Below are 25,456 nucleotides of genomic sequence, written 5' to 3' on the forward strand. Positions count from 1 at the left end.
ATAGAGGCAAAAGTACAGCTGGTGGGTCTGCACAAATGCCTTGTAATACCTATGTAATGGCTCTCTGAGTGAAATTCAATCATCTGCTGAGGAGCCCCTTACAATGCAGTTGCTGAGCTCATTCCAGGGATAACAGTGGGTCTGAAAGTATGTGAGAAAGCTAGTTTTCCCAGGGGTCTTGTTGAGATGGCTGGCTCCAAGTTAGGAGAAGACACTGCCTGTGAAGAGCTGTGGGCCATACCGCAGCAGTAAGCACCAGGCCCAGTGCTCCAGGTGACATGAGTTAATTGGCCTGGGGATGTAGCTGGTGGGAGAGCACTTGCCTAGCATGCTGAAGGCCCCAGGTTCAGTCCCTAGAATCACTTTAAACAAACAAACAGAAATGCCCAAACAGCTACCAGAAGGCCTTTGGTGCAGACAGGGAAGTGTGTCTCCAGTAAAGAAGTAGGAGTTTAATTGCATAAAGCCAAGTATTGCTTAAGGAATATAAAAACCTAGGGCCAGGACTTACACTGATATTCATTATGCACAAAATGACAATTTGTTAGCTATCAAAATCCTGCAAATGGAGGCTGCCTACTTGCTAAGGAGAGCTTTTACCTCTGATGTGAAACTGAGACCACCTAAGTGGAGGATCTGGTAGGTCACCATCCATTGCCAGTGATGATGGTTTGTGCTACAGGATCAAGCCCAGAATATGGTACTCATCCATGCTCTGGGTGCATGGACTCTGGTGTTGCCTACCTTGGAAAGGGCAACCTCTCCTGAGTGTTGAAGAGAAACCCTGTCCAGAGTGTGATCATTTTATCTATAAAAGGGTAAATTCTGGTATATGGGGGCTCTTACATGGGCCTGATCAGCTCTACTCCAGTTGTCAGGAAGCCTTGTTTGTCCCTACTTCCTCCAGAAGGCGGCCCAAAGGAGCACTTTACTGGTTAGTGGCCCGACCACCAATCCGTGTTAGTACTTAATCAAACATTTAGAGGCAATCCACATTTCAATCATTGCCTATTTTTATTTGAAAATTCTCAATTTAGAATTATTCTCAAGAACTAAATTTAAAATAATTGGATTAGCAGGTCAAAAGATCTCACATTACAAAAAATGACAATTTGAGACCAAATTAAAACATATAAAAAATGGGCATTGGAGGGTGCAGCTCAGTGGTAAAACACATGCTTAGTATTCCTGAAACCCTGGGTTCAATTCTAGCCCAAACAAAACAAAACAAACAAAAAGACTGGCCACTAGAACCTTGGATAATTTAATAAATTAAAATTGCAAACTGTAAGGGTAGGGAAGGAGGAGAAAGAGGAACATATCTTTAGCATTTATTTATTCTAACAGTCATATTTGGTTTCATCATGGAGTTGTTTTATTATAGAATAGGTCAACTAAGGAACCAGTTATTTCCACAAGAAATTATCGTATAGGTTTCCTTCATAGGTGTGGTACTTTTGAAAAAACTCAATATGTAAAACAAAAATAAAAACACCCTTTCTCAAATACTTAAATTGCAGCCATAGGAGTGGGAGAGCCACTATTTACAGAGCACATATCTATTTAAACCATGTTCTTCTAAGCCAGATACAATGCCTATGCAACAGACCTGGGAAAAGTAAAAATGAAGAGAAAGAACACCTTAAGTTAGAGCAATTCAATTCCTCCACTGGTTTTGTAAGAAATGAGGAAATTCTGTTGTGCTGAGGCAGAGTGGGAGAGCCCTTGAGCTGCAAGCATGAAGTAGTGAGGAGGTGGCTGACTATGGAAGAGACAGCTCTTACTCTTTCCCAATATCAAGCACACAATCACAAAGTCCTACTGCTCCACATCCAAGTCAAATTTGATAATTCTTAGGTAATGCTAAACAAACCTTAAGTAACAGCATTCTCTGATGATAGTCTCATCCTTGTCAGAGCCAGTAACTAAAAGCCAATATGTTGCAATTGATTCTTTTATTTTCCAGTCAACAGTCCCAACTTATGGTTTTCTTCCCTTTTTACGCAAGGACTGTCCTTCTCCAGAGAAAGCAACAAATCTGCCTCCAGCTTCATCCTAGATGTGAAGATAAGACTGTTTTCAGAAACTCCCTGGAGGTTTACAATGAATGCCTTATTCTGTGTACACATCAGTACCATTTTTCTTCCACATTATTTGTAACCAGAAAACTCTAAAATATAAATACAAAACCACAGAATCACAACTGTAAGTTGAATTTACAAAAGGTTTTCAGGTTGAATATACAAAAGTTCCTCATCTATAAGTTGAAAAATATCATATTAAGTTAAAAAATATATTTAATACACCTAACCAACTGAGCACAGTGGCACATACCTATAATCTCAGAGACTCAGGAAGCTGAGGCAGGATTCCAAGTTTGAGTCCAGCCTCAGCAACTTAGTAAGATTCTGTCTCAAAAAATAAAAAGGGATGGTGATGTGGCCTCTGAATTCAATCCCCAGTACTACAAAACAAAAACAAACAAAAAAAACACCTAACCAACCAAATATTCTAATTTAGTAACACATCACACTGTGGAATATTGGTTGTTTCCCCTCATAATCATTTTGCTGACAGGGAGTTGTGACTCAGACCTATTGTCTAGCACTAGAGAGGATCATACTGCTTAGCACTAGCCCAGCAAAAGATCAAAATTCAAAATTCCATGCATTGCTTTCACATCTTTGTAAAGTTGAAAAATCCTAAGTAGAACTATAATACATTAGAGACCATTTGGATATCTTTTTATGGAATAATCACTCATAACTTCATCACCTAAAAAGAACATTTCCTGTTATTTTTCTGTATATATAAACTTTTCTCAATTCTGAAGTTTCAAGCCGATGAGTTTCTTATCTAGCAAATTCCAAATACTACAGAGAACTCCATCAAGGAGAGCCAGTCTTCTTCCACTGGATATTTCTGTTATTTCCAAGATTGTAGTATTATAAATTGCAGTGCTAAGCAACTTCATGTTCCAAACACCTGACTTGTCCCAGAATTCATGGATATAAGGGTTCATATACTTTCTTTTCTTTATGGTATAAGGGATGAAACCCAGAGTTTCATGCATACCAGGCAAATTTTTTACCCCTGAGCATCATCCCCACCCCTTTTAAAAATGTCTCCCAGGGCTAGGGATCTAGCTCAGCTGGTAAAATGCTTGCCTCACATGCACAAGGCCCTGTATTCAATTTCCAGCACCAAGAAAAATAAATGTGTCTCCATAGTTGCCCAGTTTGGCCTCAAATTTATATTTTTCCATGTGCTTTTATTCCTAGTTAGTCTGAGATATTGTCCCCTGACTTTCCTCTATGGAAGAAGAGGATTTCTAACACATAACCTCATACCTAGTACCCCCAATTACTACAAAATATTGTACCTATGGTGGGGCAATTCAATATTTGTGATGACAGTCTTATAAAGGTGAGTCACAGCTGAGCCATATAGTCTTCCTTTCCTGAATAGCCTTTTATCTGTCTTGGTATGAATAACTATCTGGTTTTTCTCTTCCACCCATTGGATCATAGCAGGTATGCACTGATTTCTTCTACTTGAGGAAGGTATGTCTCTTGGGCCTTTAGCCTGCCCTTCCTGGACTGGCTATTGTCCAGGTGCTATCAATGATGATGGGGACTCCCTAGTTCCAGGAGAATCTAGCTTTCTTATTTTTTATCTCATTCCTTCATTTTAGTGAGGTACATTCTTCAGTAGCTTTCTGAAAAAGGGTGTATAAGCAGGCTTTTTTTTTTTTTTTTGAGATCCTATGTGTCCAGAAATAAATTTTTTCTACTCTCATGTTTCATTGATAATTGTGTTAGTCTGCCTCTTAAAATGCCCTATCTCCAAATACAACCACATTCTAGGGCTTCCAGATAGAAATTTGAGGGGGATAAAATTCAGCCCATATAAGTACAGATTTTTAGGTTGAAAATTATTTCCCCACAGAATTTTAAAGATACTGTTGCACTGTCTTGTAGCTTCCTACATGTGTCCTAACAAGATGATGTCCTTGTTTCCCAATGGCACCTATCTTCTCTCTAGAAGATCTTCAATGTGATCCCTAGAATATCTTCAATGTGGAGCTATCTTCATTCATTGTTGGGTCCTTCATTTGGAGATATTATTTCCCTGATAGTTTTTGCTCCTTTGGTTTTTCTGGTCTTTTTTTTTTTTTTCACAATTCAACTCTTTCCATTCTTTCTTTACCCCTCTTTCTTTTTTTTTTTTAATATTTATTTTTTAGGTGTAGATGGACACAACACAATGCCTTTATTTTTATGTGGTGCTGAGGATCGAACCTGGGTCCCGCCCGTGCTAGGCAAGCGCTCTACCGCTGAGCCACAATCCCAGCCCCCTCTTTCTGTCTTTGTAATAGGGTCTCACTATGTTATCTAGGCTGATCTTGAACTCCTGGGCTCAAGTGATTCTCCCATCTCAGTCTTAGGATTACAAGTGTATATGGCATTGCACCCAGCTTCTTTTCACAATTCTTAATACTTGTGTGGTAGAACTAGAAACTTTTTCTTTTTTGTAGTGCTGGATACTGAACCCAGGACCTCATAAATGCTAGGCAAGCATTCTATCACAAAGCCATGCTCCCATCCCGGAACTGAAAGCTTTCTGACTGTGGTTTTCAGTCTGGGATAAGCTGGGTAGGACAGACATTCCTTGGGGAAACACTACTGTTTGTCATTATCTTTAGGTCTTTTTTCTTGGGCGCATCAGTCTGTACAGAGAAAGCTCCAACCTCCAACTATAATGAGTAACTCTGTCTGCCAGTATACTGGGGACCAAGTAGTGGAAGAACATAAAGGGCATTAACATTCAGGGTACAAACTGTCTCTCCTTCTCACTCTTCATTTGGTCTTGCTATCCACTATGGCTGACTGCCCTAGTCTAGAGACCTTTTGATACCTTCTTCCGGGAGTACCGGGAGGGAGACTGCTACAGTTCTTAATGTTTTGTATTCTATCTTTAACCCCTCATTTCCAGCAGTGCCTTTTGAGAGCTCCACAATCTATACCAAACTGCCTCTTGGCTTTCCTCACACTCAACTTAGGATGCAGCTTTCCATCGTCTTGTCCTTCTACTCTGAGGATTCCAAAATCTTGCTGGAGTTGCCTCCTCTTCCAATCTTTACTGTCTCATTGCCTGTAACCACAACTCTACTGGGCTTCAGGATGGAGTAGAACTAAGTATATGTCTTTAAGTCTATCTTTTTTGGTTTCCTCTTCTCCCATCTCTCCCCCATACTGGGGATGGAATTCAGAAACACTTTACCACTGAGTTACAATCCCAGCCCTTGATCCTCAAGGCTTCAGCCTCCTGAGCCAGTAGGATTATAGGCAAATGCCACAGAATCAGCTCAATCCCATCTTTCATCATACACTTCTTAAAAAATTATGGATAAATAAATCTGTTTATGCCTGCCAGCCTCACTCTCCCTTTTGTGAATCTATAAGTGATGATGAGCCATGAGCCATACCAAGAGGACACCCCACACTGAGGTCTCAGGTCTTACGAGGTCTGACTAGGAAACCATGTATACTTGGTCTGAACCTGGAAGATTCCTAACACTGTGCCAATGTGGAAACATTATAGCCAGGAGCACCTGCACATGGGACTGGGGTGTAGAGACAACACTATGGTGTCTGCTCCCAACCAACCCAAATGCTACAGTTCAGGGGTCAGGAGGGGCCAACAAGGGCCCTGCAGTCAGGAAGTGGCTGATGACTAGTTCCAGTGACTGGCAGACCATCTTGAAGAGAGATCACAGCACATCTGCCCTCTCCCTTACTCCTGGATCCCCAAGGTCTGCTCCTTTGAGAAAAGGAATCAAGAAAACAGGGTCTAAAATGTGGGTATTCTAGAAACTCTCATCACCTCAGGTCACTGCATCCAGCCACAATTACTGAGTGCTGAGGGCAGTCTCTGACAGGGTATGCTGGATTTTATGAGCCAACACCTAGTACCCTGAAGTAAGTTCCCACAAGGCAGACCCTCACCTTAGCCAACTCCTCCTCTTCCCCCCTGTCAGACCTCATTTTCCTATAACAGACGCATACCAGGCCAAGGGAGGCCTGCTGTCATGTCTCAGTGGAGGTAACTTGCAGCATGTAGTGGCACAAAAGTGGGTTATAAAGTGGTCAGGAGTTATGACCACAGGCTCAGAGAGCCCTCACCTCTGGATTTTCACATATACATCTGTACAAATGCAGATAATCACAGCAGCCATCTCCTGGGGCTATTCCAGGGATTTAAGAGTTGTTACACGTAAAGCACTCAACATTAGTAGTTGGCACCTATATCATGCTGGTCACCATTGCTAGGTGACGAGAGTACTATGATGGCCTGAACTTAGGAACTTGAATGCCTGCCCTCTTACTGCAATACATTGAGTGATGTTTGGTGCAAAGTGCCTGTGAGGCCTGGCCATACAGTCTTGAAGTGTTCATGTCTGCAGGATGCTCAGTTCTTTCCTTCCCTTATCTTACAACCATCCCACTCAGCTAGAAGATGTTCAGAGACTGGAAGCACCAGGTCTCTATATGAGAAGCAAGCAAAATATAAGGCCCATTTAGGGTACATTATTCTTCAGTGGCAGAGCCTTGAGTCAGCTCCTGACCTGTGGACTGCCAGGCCTCAGCTCCTGACCCCTGGACTGCCAGGCCTCAGCCTATACTCTACAGAATTAGGCCATTAAGAAAATAATGACCCCAGGAATGGGGAACACAAAACAGAAATGCCCAGTTCAGAATCATTAAGAATCCCAGTCATCACTAGTAAAAAAATACTTCTCATTACCAATAAAATAAACTCACCTCTTCAACCTTTTTAACCAATGGACGTGAATTTCTGATGAAAGTTATTTTACCAAGTTTAAATTCATAATTGGGGATTCCTCTGTGAAGAAGAGACAAAAATAGAAATGTTCATTCCAAGAGGAAAGGACTAAAATTCACTTTTGACATCAAAAGGAGGGCAAGCAAAAAAAAAAGACCCCCACCCCAATACAACAACAACAACAAAACAAGTATCCCCCATTACTCTTCTGGAAATATACTGCTATATACTACCTAGGTCTCTGGTCAGCCCTAGAGTAATCCCCAGCATTCTTCTAGCAGGGATCCAGAAGACAAATGGTTTCCTGGTTTAGCATAAATACTGGGTATGGGGCAGGGGTTTGGCCTGTGCTGAAGAGTCATTTCAAGCCACACGGAGCCCCCAACAAGGGCTACACTCTCTCATCTTACTCTTTAAGAGAATGGGTTAAAGAAGGTGTCACTTGCATTCTCCTATTTACACACAGTAGACAGCTGGCACATCTCATCCCTATCCCCACCATGACAGCTGCCAGAGGAGAGTCTATTGTGAGGGTATCTGAACCCATTAATATCATGGTCCCCCAACACCAGGAGAGCAAGCAGGGGTCTGACACAGCCCCTCCTTGGACAATGCCAAAACATCCAGCAGGGGCAGTTACAACAGACTTACCTTTTAATGTCTCCAGGCTTGATTGGGGAGGGACTGGGCTCTACCCCTTTCTTCTTTCCATCTAGTCTATTCCCAGAGCCAGAAAAGGCCTAGACAAGCAAGCAGAAGTGCATGCTGAACTTCAAGGGTGAGCGCACATGTGCCTGAGGGTGATACCCAGACCCATTAGAACTAAAGTCCTTGTTCCCCAGCTAATGGATTATTGGCAGTGGAGATCTCTCCACCCAGCCTTTCAATGTACTACTGAGATCCAAAAGAGCTGCCTGACCCTAGAGCAGCCAGCAGCCAGTGGTTGAAAGGCTTGGCTAGTTCAAGCCCCTGTGGGTGGGCTAAGGCCTCTGTTGTGACCGCCTCCCAGATTTAGCTTCCTGAATGCCCAATCATGTCTCTTCCATTGTTTTTTGGCATCCCAGTGCTTGCACACGAGCCACCTCCACCTACTTCTCAGTGAGCCTGGCCAGAGGGTCATATCTCCAGCTTACTTTCAAATGGTGTAGGCAAAACAAACAAAAAACAGGACATACTTTTAGCAATAGAGAAAAAGTAATAAATACTGTTGAACCTAAAGGAAGGATATGTCCATTGTATTAATTTAATTTTTTGGTAGGGTAATTTTCTTTAATGGGGAAAAAAAAATAAAGTTGGGTTCCTTACAGGGTCGGTAAGATTCTAGGAGAAAGTAGATCTGCAACAAGATTTAGGAACTGAGCAAGTGTCTGACTTGTGTATGTAGGTACCCAGAACACAACCCCTACTAATGTCCACAGACCATCACAGAGAACAGCTTGCAGTGAATGTTCTGATTCAAGGAAGCACAAAGAGTAAAACATGTGGCCTGGTACTCACACGGAAGCCCAACTCTCCTGCATAGCCACTGTGGTCGGCTTCGCCTTCCTGATGGGGAGACAGAAAATAGGAGGTAAATTTCTAAGCATGAACATCCAGCTTTACCCTGAGCCTCCAGTTACTAATACTGCTCCTACCCTGCATCAGCTTGGACACACTGTCCCCCAAGGAAGAGGGAAGAGAAGCAGGGGATATGACAATGCCAGCCCCAACAGAGGTCACACATAAAGAAGCACTAGTACTAAAAAGATCAAGTGCATGAGAATTTGGGAAGGGACTCTGGAGAAATCACTTACTGTTGACTCCTCATGCTGGACTTGTCTTTCAGGTTCCTTATAGCCTAAGGGAGCATCAAAGTCCACCTGTATTGTCAAAATGAAAGGTAAAATGTTGAGACAAGGTCATACTCAGTTTCGTTATCTATTTTAACTAAGACAACTACAGATTCACACATGGTTCTAAAAAATTATACTGAAAGATATGCCTATACATTATGCTCAGTTTTCTCAATTAAGACACATCACAAATTACAGCATTGCATCACTACCAGGATGTCAATGTTAGAAAACATACTGCTCTTATACAGAGCTTTCTGATTCTACATGTATTTATGTGTATGTGTTTTGATTTCATCATCAAGAGGGTCTGTCTATCCACCATCACTTTTTTCGGCGGGAGGGGCTCAGCAATGAGGATGTTGTGTACATCAATGGTTTATTCCTATTCAGGAATCTGAGAAAATTTCCTTGGCTCTTAAGAATATTTATTCCTTGGCAGATCTGAGCTGACCATAGATTCAGCCATCTCAGCACCATAAGCAAACTCTGCCACCCCTACTTCCTGGGATAGATCACTAGGTGAATGGTCACCTCGTGATGTTCTGATAGCATCTTCCTCCTCTTTACCCAAACATTCCCAGGGATTGAGTGATATCCCCCAGAAGCTCTGATCTGAGCTCAATGAAACCACAAAAAGTCACTTACATTCATGTCACACTCAATGATGGACACAGCTTTGTCAGGTTTTGTCTCCATCACCCGTAGTTCATAGATCTGTGGAAAAAATACAGAAATCAGTTGGGACAGTTGTGAGGCAGCACTGGAGGTTGGCAATGTCCCTGTTTTGGGGCTACCAGACTCCTGTGGACAGGACCATCATTCCCATGACATCATCATACAGCTGCACCTCCTCCTTCAGTTGAGGGGTGGGCTGCCTTTATGTCAACTGCTCAAGAGATGTTTGTTCACCATATGTGGTTCCAATTAGATAGTTATGCATCATACTGCAAAACACAGTCCTGTATTTTTCCCCTCTTCATTTCTTTAGGGAGTACTGGGGATTAAACTCAGGATCACTTTACCATTGAGCTACAACACGAGCCATTTCCATTTACTTATTATTTTTTAAATTTTGATACAGGATCTTGCTAAGTTGCTTGCTCAAATACTGAGGCTAGCTTTGAAGTTCTGATTCTCCTGCCTCAGCCTCCTGAGTTGCTGGGATTACAGGTGTGTGCCACCATGACCAATCAAGACACTCCCTTTGACCCAGAAAGTTCACTTATAGGAATTTATTCCAAGTAAATAATTAGGCTAAGTACCTAAGAAGAAAATTCTAAGAAAGCTCATTCCAATACTACTAATAGTGTGTACCCAAAATGCCTATCAATAGATCACTTAGATGAATTACATTTGCTCACATGTAAAAAACAGGTTAGAGGTATAGCTCAGTGATAGAGCATTTGCCTAACATGTACAAGGACCTGTGTTCAAATCCCCAGAAATGCAAAATAACAACAACAAAAAAAAATACAGAAAGGGAAGAAATTATTTTTCAAGTATTATTTAAACCTGTGCTTCAATGTATATCTTATTATAATACCCTCACTTACTGTGTAAAATCATCAGCGGCATCTTTTATCATCAATTTAATATATATACACGTTTTGGTGGAGGGGTACCAGGGATTGAACTCAGGGGCACTTGACCACTGAGCCACATCCCCGACCCTATTTTGTATTTTATTTAGAGACAGGGTCTCACTGAGTTTCTCTGCACCTCACTTTTTTTGCTTAGGCTGGCTTTGAACTTGTGATCCTCCTAAGTCTCCGGAGCTGATGGGATTACAGATGTGCGCCACCACACCCAGCTATCATCAATTTAAGAGTCAGCATTACTGGGGCTGGGGTTGTGGCTCAGCGGTAGAGCACTCGCCTAGCACGTGAGAGGCGCTGGGTTTGAGCCTCAACACCACATAAAAATAAATAATTAGGTACCTGTTATTCAACGTACTTACAAAAAAAAGTTAGCATTATTACTTGAATATTAAGAACAATATCATGAAAGCTACCTACAATTAATCAAAAAGCTTAAAATATTCAATTAAGATAGACAATACTTAAAATATTCTCCATGAAGCTAAAGACAAGAATATTTCTTAGTTTATACAAAAAGAAAAAACAAAAACATATGATTTGAAACCCACAAAACAGGAAAGTAAAGGTTATTAGTATAAGATCCCTCAAATATAGGGAAACTTTCAGATAAGAAGCTAGATCTTTACATTGACACCAAGTAGTTGCCTCTAAATACTGCGAAGGAGGAACTGGCTAACCCACAAGGCTCCTGTGACATGGCTGTGGGGATCCCAGTCCAAAGAGACCAGACAATGTTGTAAAGGAGCTGAGCATTCATCACAGAGGAAGCAGGCTAAACCAGGCTGGGGTCATTCCTGGACAGCAGCAGTCAGCCCTGGCAGAAATCCCATGGTGGTCAACTGTCAACTGTCACAGTGGACAAGAGGCATCAACACTACTGTATGCCACGCCTATGACAGAACAGCCTACTGGCAAGAGTTCCAGTTATTATATCCTCCTGCAAATGTGTTTCCATGGATATGGAAAGCAGATGGCCCCCTGAACTGAGAGAACTCACATGTCATTTCACTTTGTAGCTAAATTATCTAGGATCAGACACTCAAGAAGCACAGATTGATACATATGAACATTGAACATATGAACCTATATCAGGAGGGGCTAAACCCAGAGGAGTTGCTAATGGAAAACTGGAGTTAAAAAAAATAAAACTGTGGGCTCCCATGAGAAGAGGAAGTGACTCCAAGAGACACTGTCCCCAGCAAGAGCCAGGTGCCCAAGGTACCTAACAACATTCAACCCACTGCAGGGCCAGCTCCTCCAGGGATTGTCTGCTTCCAAGGGAAGAAATCACAAAGACAAGGATACAGCTTTTCTGTTTCTAGATCCCTACAGCTATATAAAAGCCTTAAAGGCTTAGGTTACAGATATAATAAAGACCTTTTTAATAGAGGGAGAATTGACAGCCTCACCAACGTGGTCCACAGAGATATGATTAAGAATAGCAATATTAAGCTTATTTACCTACAAGTGCAATCGATCCTTAAATGGGATTTGTGAATTATGGCTATAAAATTTTAAAAAGCAAATAGCATGCAGTAATGAGGTACTAAGATCCAGGAATATCTCACTTAAAAAGAAGCCCCAAACACCAGAATAGACAATGTAAGTGGTTCTTTTTAGGTCCAATCTATGTTAAACAAAGCTCACCTACCTTCTCATTGTAATTGATGGCAATCACATCCCCAGTGGTCAGACAGGCAAAGTTTCTCAATGCATTTTCTAACCTGCAGACACACACTGTCAAGGCAACATGGCAAAATGTATACCTTCAATCTAAATTAAGTGTCTATGAGAAGTTACCATTAGGTACATGTAGTGTAGCATGCTGGAAGTAAAATCACACAGCTTTGAGCTGGGATATACCTCAGGAGGGTGCTAATCTAGCATGCATGAGTCCCTGGGTTCAATCCCTAGCACCACAAAAATAAAAAACAACAAGAGAAACTTCAAAACACAGCTTAACCAGGCATGGAAGCTGAGACAAAAGGATCACAAGTTCAAGGACAGCCTAGGCAACTGAGTGAGCTCCTGTCTCAAAATTTAAAAAAAAAAAAAAGTAATAATAATAGTCTAGGTGTGGTGGTACATGCTTGTAATCTCAGCAACTTGGGACGTTGAGGCAGGAGAATTATAAGTTTCAGGTCAACCTCAGCCACTTAGCAAGACCCTGTCTCAAAAAGTAAATAAATAAAAAGGGCTGGAGCATATCTTAGTGGTAGAATGCCCTGAATTGAATCTCCAGTACTGCAAAAAAATTATTACTCCCAGTGACGCTGCAAGGGCATGCTTTGACTTTGACCACAATGGTTGGAGGCGCCGAGCCTGAACTACACTAGAACAGATTTCTTGGTTTTGGAGGATAAGCATGGCTGGCTCCCTGCATTACTTCTGCACGACCTGGCACATGCCAAAGCACAAGCTCCCCACCTTCCATGTTATATGCTGACTACCTTTATCCTGTCAGTCAAACCAGGGGAACACCCAACTGACTTTCAGCTAACACAAGTAATACTCTCTACACTAACAAGTTATCCAGGCCAATAGAAACAGCCTCTGAAAACAATCCCACAATAAGTTTGCATTGCAATATGCATAAAAAAAACAAAGATCAAAAGGAGCTATGACCACAGATTCAGGACCCCTTCTTAGTCACTAATAGCCCAACACATCTAGGTCAGAGTTCTGAGGACTAATGTATGATCTTCCCATAGGAAGATCTCCAACACACCCCTCATCCAGGACCAAATCAATAGGGGGCTCAATGAGGCCACTGTGTCCGGACATGATCAGCAAAGGACTTAATATGGCTCATATGCAGCTTGCTTCTGAAAGTGGGCCTAGAGAGTGACCAGATGGTGAGGAAGGCACCTTTTAAAAATTTTTTTATATTTTACCTTTCCATGTTGTTCACTTTTTTTTTTTTTTGGTAAATAGTACTAGGGATTAAACCCAGAGGTGCTCCACCACATACCTATGTCCCCAGTCCTTTGAAGTAGCTGAGATAACAGATGTGTACCACCATGCCCAGCTCTTAAATTTTTTTAAAAGCATGCATTTTAAAAAATAAATAGGGCTGGGGATGTTGCTCAGTGGTAAAGATTTTCTTAGCATGCAATGAGGACCTAGGTTCAATCTCTGGCATCACAAAAAAAGGAAAAAGTTAAATAGACACTCTTTAGTATTACGATTTTAACAAGCTAATGTTGTTGTTTTGTGGTACTGGGGATTGATCAGGGCCTTGTGAATGCTTGGCAACTGTTCTACCATTGAGCTACATCCCTAGCCCAAGCAAGAGATCTTGATCGCAGTCCACAGACAGTACACCTCTTACCCACAATGGTCACTTCCTTCCCCAGTACTGCAAAAAAAGAAAAAAAAAGAAAAAAAAAGAAAAAAATAAATCACTAGAATCTAAACATCTGCTTTCTGCTGTAGCCAGTCAACATTACCTATGATGGAATGACTGAGTCCTAAGCCTGGGCACACTATGGAACTGACTAGCCAGTTCTTTGTTGAGCTGCGTTATCAGAGGCTAGACGGTGAAGGCAGGTGAGTCATCCCTACCTTCCACTGTACATATTGCACCTATATACAAAAGACTAGACTTTGTGCCAGGGGGCAAAGTCCAACTGAAAGAAGAGTTCCACTCTGGCTTCTTCAAGTGTCTGGAAAATGATCAAAGGAGGCATACAGAACATTTAGTGCACTCAGGACGAGGAGTCAGGTCAATGTGCTGGCTTTTTTTGTTTTTTGTTTGTGGTACTGACAATCAAACCCAAAGTGTCGTGCATGCCAGGCAAGCACTGTACCACTGAGCTACAACCCTAGTTCTGAATGCTATTATTCTTAAATCACAACTTCAACCACAAACATGTGGTTCTGAAAGTAGCAAAGCACCTGTTATTAGTGGCTCCTGAATACCAATCTTTCATTTAGAGGAACCCTTCTTATTTCAAAAGGATACACTGCTTTGGGGTTGGTGATATCCAGGAAGTCTGGGCTCTGAGGCTGGAATTTGGAGTATGTAGCCACTTGAAGGTTGACACTTTCCACCTGCACCAAGCCCCCTTCTTCCAACAGCAAATTCTGCATCATCTAAAAGGAAGAATGCTGCATGAAACTCCTGGAAATGAAGCAGCATCATAGTTATCATCAAGTTGTACAACGGATGAGCCGAAGTCTTACTTGGGGCCTCAAAAGAGGAGCCTGAGACAAAAGACTTGAGAACAGGTAATTTAATTGGGATACAACATCAGAAAAAATGAAAAATCAAGTGAGGGAACCATGTGGGAAGAAAAAGGCCAAGAAATGGGGGCTAAGGCTGCTGCAGCTAATAGTATGCTATATCTCTGCTGGGGCACCTCGATCAGCCTCCAGCTACAGGCCTTCTGGGGTACAGCATATTCCTGGAATGCTCAGTTCCTGGTTCCTAAACTGTCCCACCAACAGGTTATAAGGATCTGGGTAAACAGGGCTATACTTAAGGTACGATAATAATAGCAGAAGATGAAGCTGAGCTACTATGGAATGGCTTGAAATGGCTAAGGCCATGAAGTAGTGACAAGACTCCAGAGATATCTGCTATAGAGGGTTATAAAAAACTGAGAGCCACCCCCTACATTCTTGTAATTCTTCTATTAAAAACCCAGTAAGGCAGATGATGGCTGAGGTGGAAGATGGAAACATCAACAAAGCCTATGAGAATACAGCATATTAGAGAGGACAGCCACTACAGTGTGCCTGAGACTTAGGTCAGAGGAAAGAAGACTAGGCCAGGAAAATAGAACTCTGCATGTCCCAGAATAGGCTTTTGCTTGTCTTATTTTAAACCTTCTTGAAAAGAATATCAGATAAATACATGGATAGAGAGAATCACAAAACCAATTTTTGCACAGCCTGCCCTGACAGTTCAACAGTAAGCAAAATATGGCTTAGCTCATTTTCTCTATCCACACCCCACTCTCCAGTCCCACCCCACACTGGACATCATGTTCTTCTGAGAATACTTCATCAAGAGCAGCAGTTAGGAAGTGACCCAAACAGCCCAAGAAATGGGGGACAGGGAGTTATGGTGCAGTTAAGAGAAAGGGAGCATAACTGGGGCAGCAGCTATACCTTAAGGAAGGCAGGGGCCCAGCCATGAGCAAAGTTCAAGAGTGAGTGGGTCCTAAGACAAGCCTATGGAGGCCTCAACACACTTGAGCTGAAAGGCACTTATCAAGCTGGAAATGACAGCAATGGAGGGGTTGTCATTCCTTCTAATGACACAGGGAGCTACAGTAGGATGGCAAGGCAGCTGGCTTTGAACTGAGGGTACTGTGACTTTGGAGAGTGGAAATGTTCCAAGGCTGAGTCAGCCTGCTGTAGGTCAAACCCCAGGCCCTTGGGCAGACTTTTCTGAGTGATCTGTCAGTGAGGAGGAAGAGGACATTAGTGGTACCAGGCCCTGAAGTACAAAGGGCAAGGTTGTGATCACAGGCTGGAGGAAGCCTGTACTGTAGTGGGAGTAGGAGAAGATTCCTCATCAAGAGGCAGGACACAGCCACAGAAGGCTTGAGACAGAGAGACAGAAGTGAGGGTTAGATCAGGGCTTGCGGTGAGAAATAAGCTGAGGGCAATGAGGGAGGGGAGGAGGAGCTGAAATCTTGCTCTATACCTAGTCCACCAGTTTGGTGGTATCCAGCCCCAAGGCAAGTTATGTGGTGATGCACACACAGTACAAAAGGCATCTGGTCTGGTGCATATCTTAGTGCTTGCAAGTGGCCCCAGGAAGGAATAAAGGTATAAGTCAGCAGTTGCGGTCCCAGGTGCTAGAACACAGGCCAGCATTTATTCCAGCCTGGCTCCCAGAAGTAGCTCAGGAGCTCTGGGAGGGATGGAGTTGACCAATCAGTGCAGGAAAAGCACTTGCTCCCACACCCTGTGTTGCCTTAAACAGCAGTTGGGAGGCATAAGGCAACTTCCTCATGTTAGGATCTGAAAGGCCAGGTTAGAAAAAAGAAAATGAGAGAATAAGGCTTCTCAGAGGTCAAGAGATTCCTCAAGAAAAAGGTTCAATTAGTTTCCTAATCCAAAGTTGTCAAAGAGTCAAGTAGCCACCCAAACTCCAAGTGTGTGGATTGGAAAAGAACCTCTGAGATACAGTGTAATCCCAGTGTCACCACTTCTTCTTTCACCTTTACAGGTAATCCACAGAGGAGTCTCTGCAGAAACAGAAAGGACTGAAGAAATAGTTGCTATCAAACATTTCAACAACTCAGAGCAACTTCAATGACCAGACATAGTACTAGATGAGTAGGACATGGCTTCATGCACCTGCAGACAATACACAAGGACAAGATACTGAGTGGCAAATGCTCAGGATGGCAAAGTAGGAGGCAAGTGTCAGATCAGAGGCCCAGTCAGTCTGGAAGGAGATAGCATAAGAAAAGTCAGGCAACAGGTGCAAATGCAGGGCTCATATTGGGGAGAAGCTCGTCAGGTCTGCCACTTATGAAGGGTCCTGGGACCCGACTAAACGACAACCATGCTCATAGTGGCATGGGCAAGGTTGTCTCCTGCAAATGAGAAGGGATCTTCGGAACTTATATTCAATCTCAGAAAGAGAAAAGGCCGGGGGGCGGGGTGGGGGAGGAGGAGGAATGGAGGGAGGATGGGAGGGAGGGAAGGAGGGAGGGGAGAAGAAAGAGAAGAAGGAGGAGGGGAGGAAGGGGGAGGATGAGGGAGGAGAAGGAGGACCATGCCTTTCAAAATGTGGCAATCACCACGAAGGGAACCAGCAGGATGTAGGCTATGCCTCAGAACATTGCTTTCTTAGCAATGGGGTCTCAAGGTATGGCAGTTGAAGTACTTTTGTGTGTTTGCAGCCCCTCTCACTGCTCATCCTGGACACTCTAAGTGCACCTGGCAAAATTAAAGCACAAAAGGAAGGAAACATGCTTCCTTCCATGGGCTTCCTAAAGCAAGCATGTCAGAACTAGGGAGAGGGTAGGAGTAGGTTAGAGAGAAGTGGAGGGGGGAAAAGGGAACCATGTGGTTCCTGAGGCCACTGGTGTGGAATGCATGCAACATCAGGCTCCTCCCTAAAACACTAGTGCAGTTTTGCTCGCTTCTCTAAAGTGTCCAGCCCCTGGGCAAGTTCTGGAGGCTCTTATGTACCGAGATGTTTGCACCCAAGTATGCAATGAAGTCCTTCAAGTCATGTGACCACAAGTCAAGTAACATGGGTCCATAGCTAAGCACAGTGTTTTATGGAATGGCATAGGGAATTGTTTTGGATCCACTCCTCTTGCTGGGCCACTCTGTTGAGGGGCGCAGGATTTTCAAGTGTGCACACACATACTAGGGGGTGATTCTGCCTATGAGAACACCACATGTGACAGGCCAAGGGGCACACTCTCCAGAGAGCTTGATGGCCCCACTCACCCAGTGTGGGAGATAGCAGATACCCTCATCAGCCACGAATTCCAGCACTCCGCAGTGTGTCATGCGATCCGAATTCTTATTGGTCAGTTTGAACAGCATGGGATAGGTAATATTAAGTCGGCCTAAGAAGAAAGAGGTTAACAAGCATGGATGAGATAGGTAACTCAAGGAATGGCTTCTTTGAAGGCAAAAATACCCTGCTCACCCAATAGTCTCCCCTTGGAAGGAGCCTCTCTGCTACCTATGGTACCTTTGTTCCCCAAATTTCAACACCCTCCACCCAACAAACCTCCTAGTGAGGCAAGGACATATACAGTGCATGGCCCAGAAGAGGAGCTCAGAAATGTCTGGTGACTGAGTCATGCAGCATCAGCACAGACCTGTGATATTCTGAAATCACCATTTTAAAAAGTGTTTGTCAATAATGTATCAACCATGTATCAGAAAAAAAGCCCCACCTTCAAAGGTTACTAGTTAGAAAGGTAAGAAAGAAGACAAACATGCATAACCTGAGGCTTCAGGTGCTATGGGAAGAGAAGGAAGGGAAGAGACAGGGTCAGGGGGACAGACCAGCCACAGGGCAGGCAAGTCAGGGATAGAATCCAAAGAGAAGTAGTAGCTCAAACAAACATATGGAGGTGAAGAAACCAAGTAGTTCTGAGACAAACTGTCAATTAGGCAAGTTGAGCCAGGACAAATATAGGAGTGATCAGGAACAGAAAGGGAAACTGGGATGAGACACCACATGGCAGAACTTTGTGTCTGGGACCAATGGGCTCAGCCAAATCACAATATACTACATCTACTCATTCCAGTGATCCATGAGGTAAGAGTTGCGTGGAAGGCAAGAGCTGGCAAATAATACTGCACGCAGGGCTGGGATTGTGGCTCAGTGGTAGAGCACTAAACTAGCACGGGCGGGACCTGGGTTCAATCCTCAGCACCACATAAAAATAAAAAAATGCATTGTGTTATGTCCATCTACACCAAAATAATAATAATAATAATAATATTGCTCACATGCTGACTCAGGAGGTAAAAGGGGCAGAGAAAGGTGGGGCTGGCCAGGTGAGGAAGGAAAACCTAGGAAACCAGGGCCCTGGGAGAAGGGGTCTCAGAATGTACTGGTGATGTTTGCTCTGTCCCAGGATCTTGTTCAATCTTCCCAGAATTTCTAGGAAGGTACTATCATTATCCCCTTTTTGTTACTGGGGAAACCAAGGCACATAAGTAACATGCCCCCAATTACATAGTTCAAGAGTGGCAATGCTGGGATCCAAACGCAGTCTACTTGCTTAAATCTGGGGACTCAACCACTGAGGCAGACTTCAGCTTGTCAGGCTAGGCAAACATATCAATAGCAGTCCATTTAGCATCAGGAGGTAAAGCAGATTCCTTCTGGTCTCTCTCTAAAACTCCAATTAAAACAAATTGAAGAACTTGGGCAGGAAGTTCCAGAGAAGCTCAGAAAGAAACACCTCACCATGGAGGTGCAGTGGGAATGGGTGGCCCCACTATCACATGAGTAACTGATGCTGGCAGCACAAGGTCCAAGGGCCCAAACACCAGGCCTTCCATCCTCAGGGCACCTCACAGCTGTTAGAAGCTGGCCTATAGTTGGTCTGGGGTGACTGGATCAGGCTCCAGCCAAGGATCTGAGACTGCTATAGCTGGAAGAGATACCAATGTTCCCCAGTCCACTCACTGATGACCAAACTACAATCTATGATTTAGAGAAGTACCCTGATGTTCCCAACTCTTTACAACCCCTCACCTCTTCCAGAGTAGTGATCTTGTATTTTGTAAATCAGGACTCCTCCCTGCACAATCTTACTCAGGCACAAAAGGGTTTCTTCCATCACTTAGGAGGTCAAAACAACACTGATTTGATCCACTGACCCAGTCCCTAATTCTTCTGGACACCTGTGCTAAGGGTCACACCAGGTATCTGGATTCTGGGTCAGCTTGTCTGGAAACCAAGGCCTCTCTGGGGGCTTATTCCCTCTCTGTAATGACAAGTGTGCAAACAGTACTGTAACTGTGAACCCACTGGCTCTATCTACCTGCTGCATGGGCACGGGCCTCCACAGTGTATGGCTATAACTAGAGTTGGCTCAAGGGTCACTAACCCTAGGGGCTGGGATGAAATGGACTGGGTTGGGCATACATAAAGCACAACACCTCCAATGTATAAGTGCTGTAGATGTCCCTGGTTAAGGAAAAGGACACCAAGGGCCAGAGAAGTCAAGTCACAAAGTCAGGCTGGGCAAGGTGTAAAGATTGAGCAGACTCAGTACCTTTCTCTGCAATCTACCACTGAGTTCCCATGACTAGCCTCCAGTCTCCTGCCTCCCAAAGGAGAAATTCAAAGTGAAAACACCAAGTCTTGAAATTCAACCGTGTCTGTGATCAGGGCTCTCCATGATCAGGATATTCTGTGTCTGGGGCTGTGGTATCTGGGCTGTTCTCTTGAGATAAAAGGTTGGGGGGAAAAGGAAGAGTATGGCCATTCTCACAACTTATGAATCTTATCCACACTTCTACTAAGAGGCAGAAGACAAGCAAAGAGCAGAAGATAATAAATAGCTCAATCTCTGACATGCTCAGAATGCAATGACACACTGAGATGAGAAACATCATGAAAGATGTTTGGAAAGAAGATTAAAAAAAAAACCTGCTATGCACTACCTTCTTGAGAAGCAAAGATTTCTTCTTTTAAAAGAAAAACAACTGAGTACAGTCAATGGCATGAGCTACCTTGGCACCGTACAAAGCACTTTACCCTTCCTTTATTTACTCATTTCAAGCTCAGGTCCCTGAGCATGCTAGCTAAGTGCTTTAACACCAAGCCATAACCCAGTCCTTCATCCTTTATTTAATCCTGACAAGAGTCCTGAGACAAGCTGATAGAGGGTGGATAGGATCAGGGAAGAGAATCCCCTTCACAGAGGAAGGACCTAAAGTTCCCAGGGCATTGGAGAAGCTGAGTATTCACTGCATAGTTGCCGCTGCCACCACACATAACTTTGTCCCAAACACTTGTGGCCCTGGTTTCCCCAGTTCAGTATATGCTCCCCAGTAATGATTCCTAACCAGATGTTGTAATGGTCATCAGCATTTGGATGCACTAAAGAGCCTAGACTGATTTCTGTCATTCAAATTTATATTACTTAAGTTTTTGAGTAACTTAGAAAATACTTACTGAGTTGATCGAGGGCTGAGGGTGGCATAATTACTGTGGAAAAAATATTTAAAAACATTGAGAAAATAAAAATAAAAAGAATAGATAAAAGGCAAGATGCGATTCTTATTATATTTTTTTAAAAGTTTTAAACAGTATTTTAAGGTAGCTAAAATTTCACAATGATCTTTCAAAAAAATCTTAATGTAATTTTACTTGGGAGGAATAAAAGGCTCCTGGACATTAATCTAATCATAATTAGCACCCTACTCCTACCACCCACACCCACTTAGCAAATCTGAGACAAGACACACTTTAACTTTAGATTCTGGTGCCCACATGCAAAGTTAAGGGTTGGGGAAGGCTATAAGCTTCGCAGACATAGGGCAAGAAAGGTTACTATTCAAAATAAAAACAAGCACATACTCTTCCCTCCTTTCTCCACATCTGACCTGTCATTAGGCCCGGCTAGCATGGACACGGAGAAGCAGCGATATTGTGTGGAGAAGCGGTTCTGGAAGACTCGGGGAATCGGGTGGTCGAACATGTTGAAAGAGAACTAAAAGAGAGAGAGAGAGATGCTGGTATTAGAACAGAGATATTAGAACAAAAGGTTCTTTTCTTTCCTGAGACAGAGGTCTCACTGTGTTGCTCAGGCTGGTCTCAAACTCCTGGGCTTAAAAAATCCTTTGCCTTGGTATTCTGAGTAGCGGCAACTACAGGCACACACACCCCTCACTCCAGCTTAAAGGAATGTTACAACAAAAATCATCTTTTGTATATGTATATATGTATATGTCTGTGTGTGCACTGAGGATTGAACCCAAGGTCTTGCTAATGGTAGGCAAGTGCTCTAGCATCAACCACCATCCTATTTCTTTTTAGAATCTATTTTGAGACAGGGTCTCACTAAATTGCTCAGGCTGGCCTTGAACTTGTGGTCTTCCTATTTCAGCCTCCTCTGTAGTTGGGATTACAGGCCTGCTCTACTGTGCCCAGCACATTGTGGTGATTAACACTAATAAACATGGCTGAGGAAATGAAGAACACAATGTGTTCTTGTGTTCTTACTTCATTACCCAGAATATTCTGATTTCCTGAGCAGCAAAATGAACAAATTTGTTAGAGTCTGTAAACAAGTCAGGATGGCGCCTGGCAAATGTTAGAGTTTGTAAACAAGTCTGGATGGTGCCTGGCAAAATGCCAGAGGGAGTGGTTTGAGAAGTAACAAAAGCGAGCCATTAAGTGTGGAGATTTCTTATTGGTTGACTTATGTATCTAGTTTATGCTAATTAGATAAGCTGTGTGGAATGTATAAATACTGCTCCTGTCCTGCAATAAACGGCTCCCACTCCTGCTGTATCAACGTACACAAGTTGTTCGTCACCCCCCGGTTATTTTGCTGCAGCCGGACTGCGGCACAAATTCTTTCTGCTTCACCCAGTCTCACTCTCAGATCTAGCTTCCACCATTTTTGGGCAGTGTAATCTTACTAATATATGAAACAGGCCAATCCCAAGAATGTCCTTAACATTTTTCAGAGATGCTCTCTCCCCCTCCCCCCAACTATCAGTAGAATCAAGGCTGAACCTCCTGTACATCTCACAGACACTTGTTACTGACAGACCCAGTCTCTTAACCTGTCATGTTCCTCCCTGGCAATTTCTTCCACCTAGAACTTCTTCTCTATTATTATTAATTTAAAAGTCATTTATTAATTGAAAAACATCTCTTACTAAGTAATCTGTGTCTGGTTCTGATTTAGGCATTACGGAAATACCACTATAGTGATGGTAACTGACAAAACAGATCTGCCTTGGTGGACCTGATGCTAAAGACAAAAGAGACATGCAAAAGAAAACATATGTGTCAGATAGCTTAAATACAAAAAGAAGGATAAGGGGACAGAGAACTCCTAGGCATGGTGTTTTAAACAGGTAGTCAGGAAAGACCTCCCTTCAGAAAGTCCAACATATCATGAGAAGGAACAAGGCAGGAAACAGGAAAGGCATCCAGGCAGCAAGAAGGTCAGGTTCAAGTTATTTGTACTCCTTCCCCTGGCTTCCAATTACCATCCATTCCTTTCTTCAGGAAGCCTCCTTTCCTCTGCCAGTCAAGGGATAAGTACCCCTCCAGTGTGCTCTCATTAGCAGAGTAGGTACACATTATAGTGCTATACCATTGTGCTTTCTTATATCAACAAGCAGGCCACCACCGGGGGTGGAGGCCAGTGGTCCCTCCAGGTGTGCAGTGGGGCCGTGCACCCGCCCCCCCGCCCCGCCCCTCATCAACAAGCAAAATGAAGACATGGTGACAACAGAAAGTAAGATCCAAAGACAAAGTTTAGCAACATCAATTTGGGATCTTCTCAAAGTATTGCAATTATTATGATGTTTAAGAAGAGAATGTAGGGCTGGGATTGTGGCTCAGTGGTAGAGCACTTGCCTTGCATGTATGAGGCACTGGGTTTAATCCTCACCACCACATAAAAAAATAAATAAACAAAAAAAAATTCATCTACAACTAAAAATGTGGTGGTGGTGGTGGTGGTGGAGGAGGAGGAGGAGGAGGAGGAGGAGGAAGGTACAAATCTCCTAATAGGGTAGATATCCAAAAGAAATCAAAAGTGATGGGGCTGGAGGTGTGGCTCAAGTGGAGCGAGCTTGCCTGGCATGCACAGGGCGCTGGGTTCCATCCTCAACACCACATAAAAATAAAATAAAGATATTGTGTCCACCTAAAACTAAAAAAATAAATATTTAAAAAAAAAAAGAAATCAAAGTGAGATCTTAGCCAAAAGGTGGAAGCAACCTAGATGCCAACTAACAGATAAATAAACAAAATGTGGTATACACATATAATGAATGTTATTCAGCCTTAAAAAAAAAAAAAAACTGGCACATGCTACAACACAGATGAACCTTGAGGGCATTATGTCCTCAAGTAAAATAAATCATAAAAGAACTTACACCATATGATTCCACTTATATGAGGTACCTATAACAATCAAAGTCAAAGACAAAAAATGGAATTGTGATTGCCAGGGACTGTAAGGAGGGAAAAATGAAGCATTATCATTTAACTGGAGAGTTTCACTTTCACAGGGTAAAAATTGTTTGGGGTAGGTTACAGTGGTACACTCCAGTAATCAGAGCTACTTGGAGCCTGAGGCAAGAAGATCACAAGTTCCAGTCTAGCCTAGGCAACTTAGCAAGACCCTGACTCAAAAAATAAACAAACAAAATTAAAAGTTATAATGTAAAAAATATGATTAGAGCCAGAGGAGTGAGGAGCTCCTTAAAGCATCTCTCACTTTGGCTACCACATCTAAATCATTTCTTCCCTTTGCAACCTAAAAGGGGAAACCATGCAAAGGATACCTGACTTTAATAACCTGCCTCCAATTTATTCCCCCACAAACCTGACTTTCTGCTCCTCCTGCTGCTTCTGACTCCAAAGTTTACTTTCCTTTATAATATAATTCTGATGCACAGCACATTGCTTGGCACATATCAGGTATTCAATGTCTGTTACATGGAGGAACTTGAAAACAAAAATATAATTTCACAGTAAAACATTTGGGAGAAAATCTAATAATCATTCCTTGCTTTTAAGAAAAAGAAGCAACTGCTAGGCAACGCTATCTATATACAAAGGTTATGAGCCAGTTTTTCAGCCAGATGGACTTGGTTTCAAATCTCCACTCCCCACTTACGTGACCTTGAGTAAACCATCTCTGTAAATCTTAGTTTTCACAGGGTTAAAATGATACCATTTTTGCCTCCAGGGGGATTGTATACAATAAAAGGGATAAAATGTGATGAAAGAATAAGGACATTAAAGAAAAACCGTGTAACAGAAAAAGCGCCCAAAAAAACATTGCCTACTATCGTTCGTTATTATCACCGAACACAACACGACTGTGTATATACGAGGGCGTGAAGCACATGCTTACAGCTCACCCTCCAAGGGCAAAAAGCTGTAGGTTCCGGTCTAGGGGGATGCTCCCTAGAGATTCTCCGTGGGGAGCGCCCGCTTCTGCCTCCACCCCCAACAACATTCCCAATTAACTTTGACTTAATGGAAACCTGTTGCACGACGAGCATTTGCGAGACTCACGAGTGGACACAAAGATAGAATGTAACTTTCTACCTTCGAGGACCTCAAGTCCAGCTGAGAGGGAACGCAAACCATGCCCCAGGCAAGCGCAGATGAACAGGGGCATTCGTAGTTAAGGGTCCAGCTCGTTCCAGAAGTGTCCGGGACTGGCAGACCCGCCGGCCTCAGGCCCGGGTGACTCGGCATCTCCGCCTTCGTTCTGTCCATCTCTGCTGGGCCCTGATTTGAGCCCTGTCCTCAGTCCAGCTCCCTGACACCTACCCAGCCTCGCTTACCATGATGTAAACCCTTCGTAGACGCCGCTTTTCTCAGAAAACGTTAGAACCAGAGGACTCGGAAAACTCTTCTTTATAGAGGCCGCCGCCGCCGCCGCCTTACTGAAACCCAGACACCCCCCGGAGGCTCACCGGAAGTGCCTGTCCGGAGGACCCGGAGTGGGTGTCGAGCCCGGG

At 43.2% G+C, this 25,456-nt stretch overlaps 1 protein-coding gene across 3 annotated transcripts; it reads right to left on the minus strand.

Moving 5' to 3' along the window:
* Positions 1-1,940: 1,940 nt before the first annotated feature.
* Ufd1 (ubiquitin recognition factor in ER associated degradation 1) lies at positions 1,941-25,440 on the minus strand. 3 transcript variants are annotated; one of them, XM_015500406.2, is made up of 12 exons: positions 25,280-25,440; positions 21,312-21,444; positions 20,907-20,939; positions 17,705-17,826; positions 14,244-14,374; positions 11,931-12,003; positions 9,327-9,395; positions 8,640-8,705; positions 8,344-8,391; positions 7,498-7,586; positions 6,825-6,906; positions 1,941-2,055 (listed from the first exon to the last, which is right to left on the minus strand). In XM_015500406.2, exons 1-12 carry the CDS (start codon positions 25,280-25,282, stop codon positions 1,981-1,983), a joined length of 924 nt encoding a protein of 307 aa, XP_015355892.1. In that variant the 5' UTR covers positions 25,283-25,440; the 3' UTR covers positions 1,941-1,980. The 3 variants fall into 3 exon arrangements, with proteins under 3 accessions (XP_015355892.1, XP_048641096.1, XP_015355891.1); XM_048785139.1 differs by having other exon boundaries at positions 25,266-25,422; XM_015500405.2 differs by lacking the exon at positions 25,280-25,440 and adding an exon at positions 25,038-25,230.
* Between the last annotated feature and the right edge of the window lie 16 nt (positions 25,441-25,456).

Source organism: Marmota marmota, unplaced genomic scaffold, assembly GCF_001458135.2.
Source record: "Marmota marmota marmota unplaced genomic scaffold, marMar, whole genome shotgun sequence".
Taxonomy (NCBI): Eukaryota; Metazoa; Chordata; class Mammalia; order Rodentia; family Sciuridae; genus Marmota; species Marmota marmota.

What these genes read in the sequence shown, in the direction of transcription:
- Ufd1 (XM_015500405.2), bottom strand. Translation starts at nt 25,211, where the DNA reads ATGGACAGAACGAAGGCGGAGATGCCGAGTCACCCGGGCCTGAGGCCG. An exon ending in CTCAGCCCTCGATCAACTCA is followed by an intron (nt 17,827 to 20,906) that starts GTAAGTATTTTC and finishes CTTTCTTCTTAG; the next exon opens with GCCGACTTAATATTACCTAT. An exon ending in TCCAGCATGAGGAGTCAACA is followed by an intron (nt 8,392 to 8,639) that starts GTAAGTGATTTC and finishes TCTCCCCATCAG; the next exon opens with GAAGGCGAAGCCGACCACAG.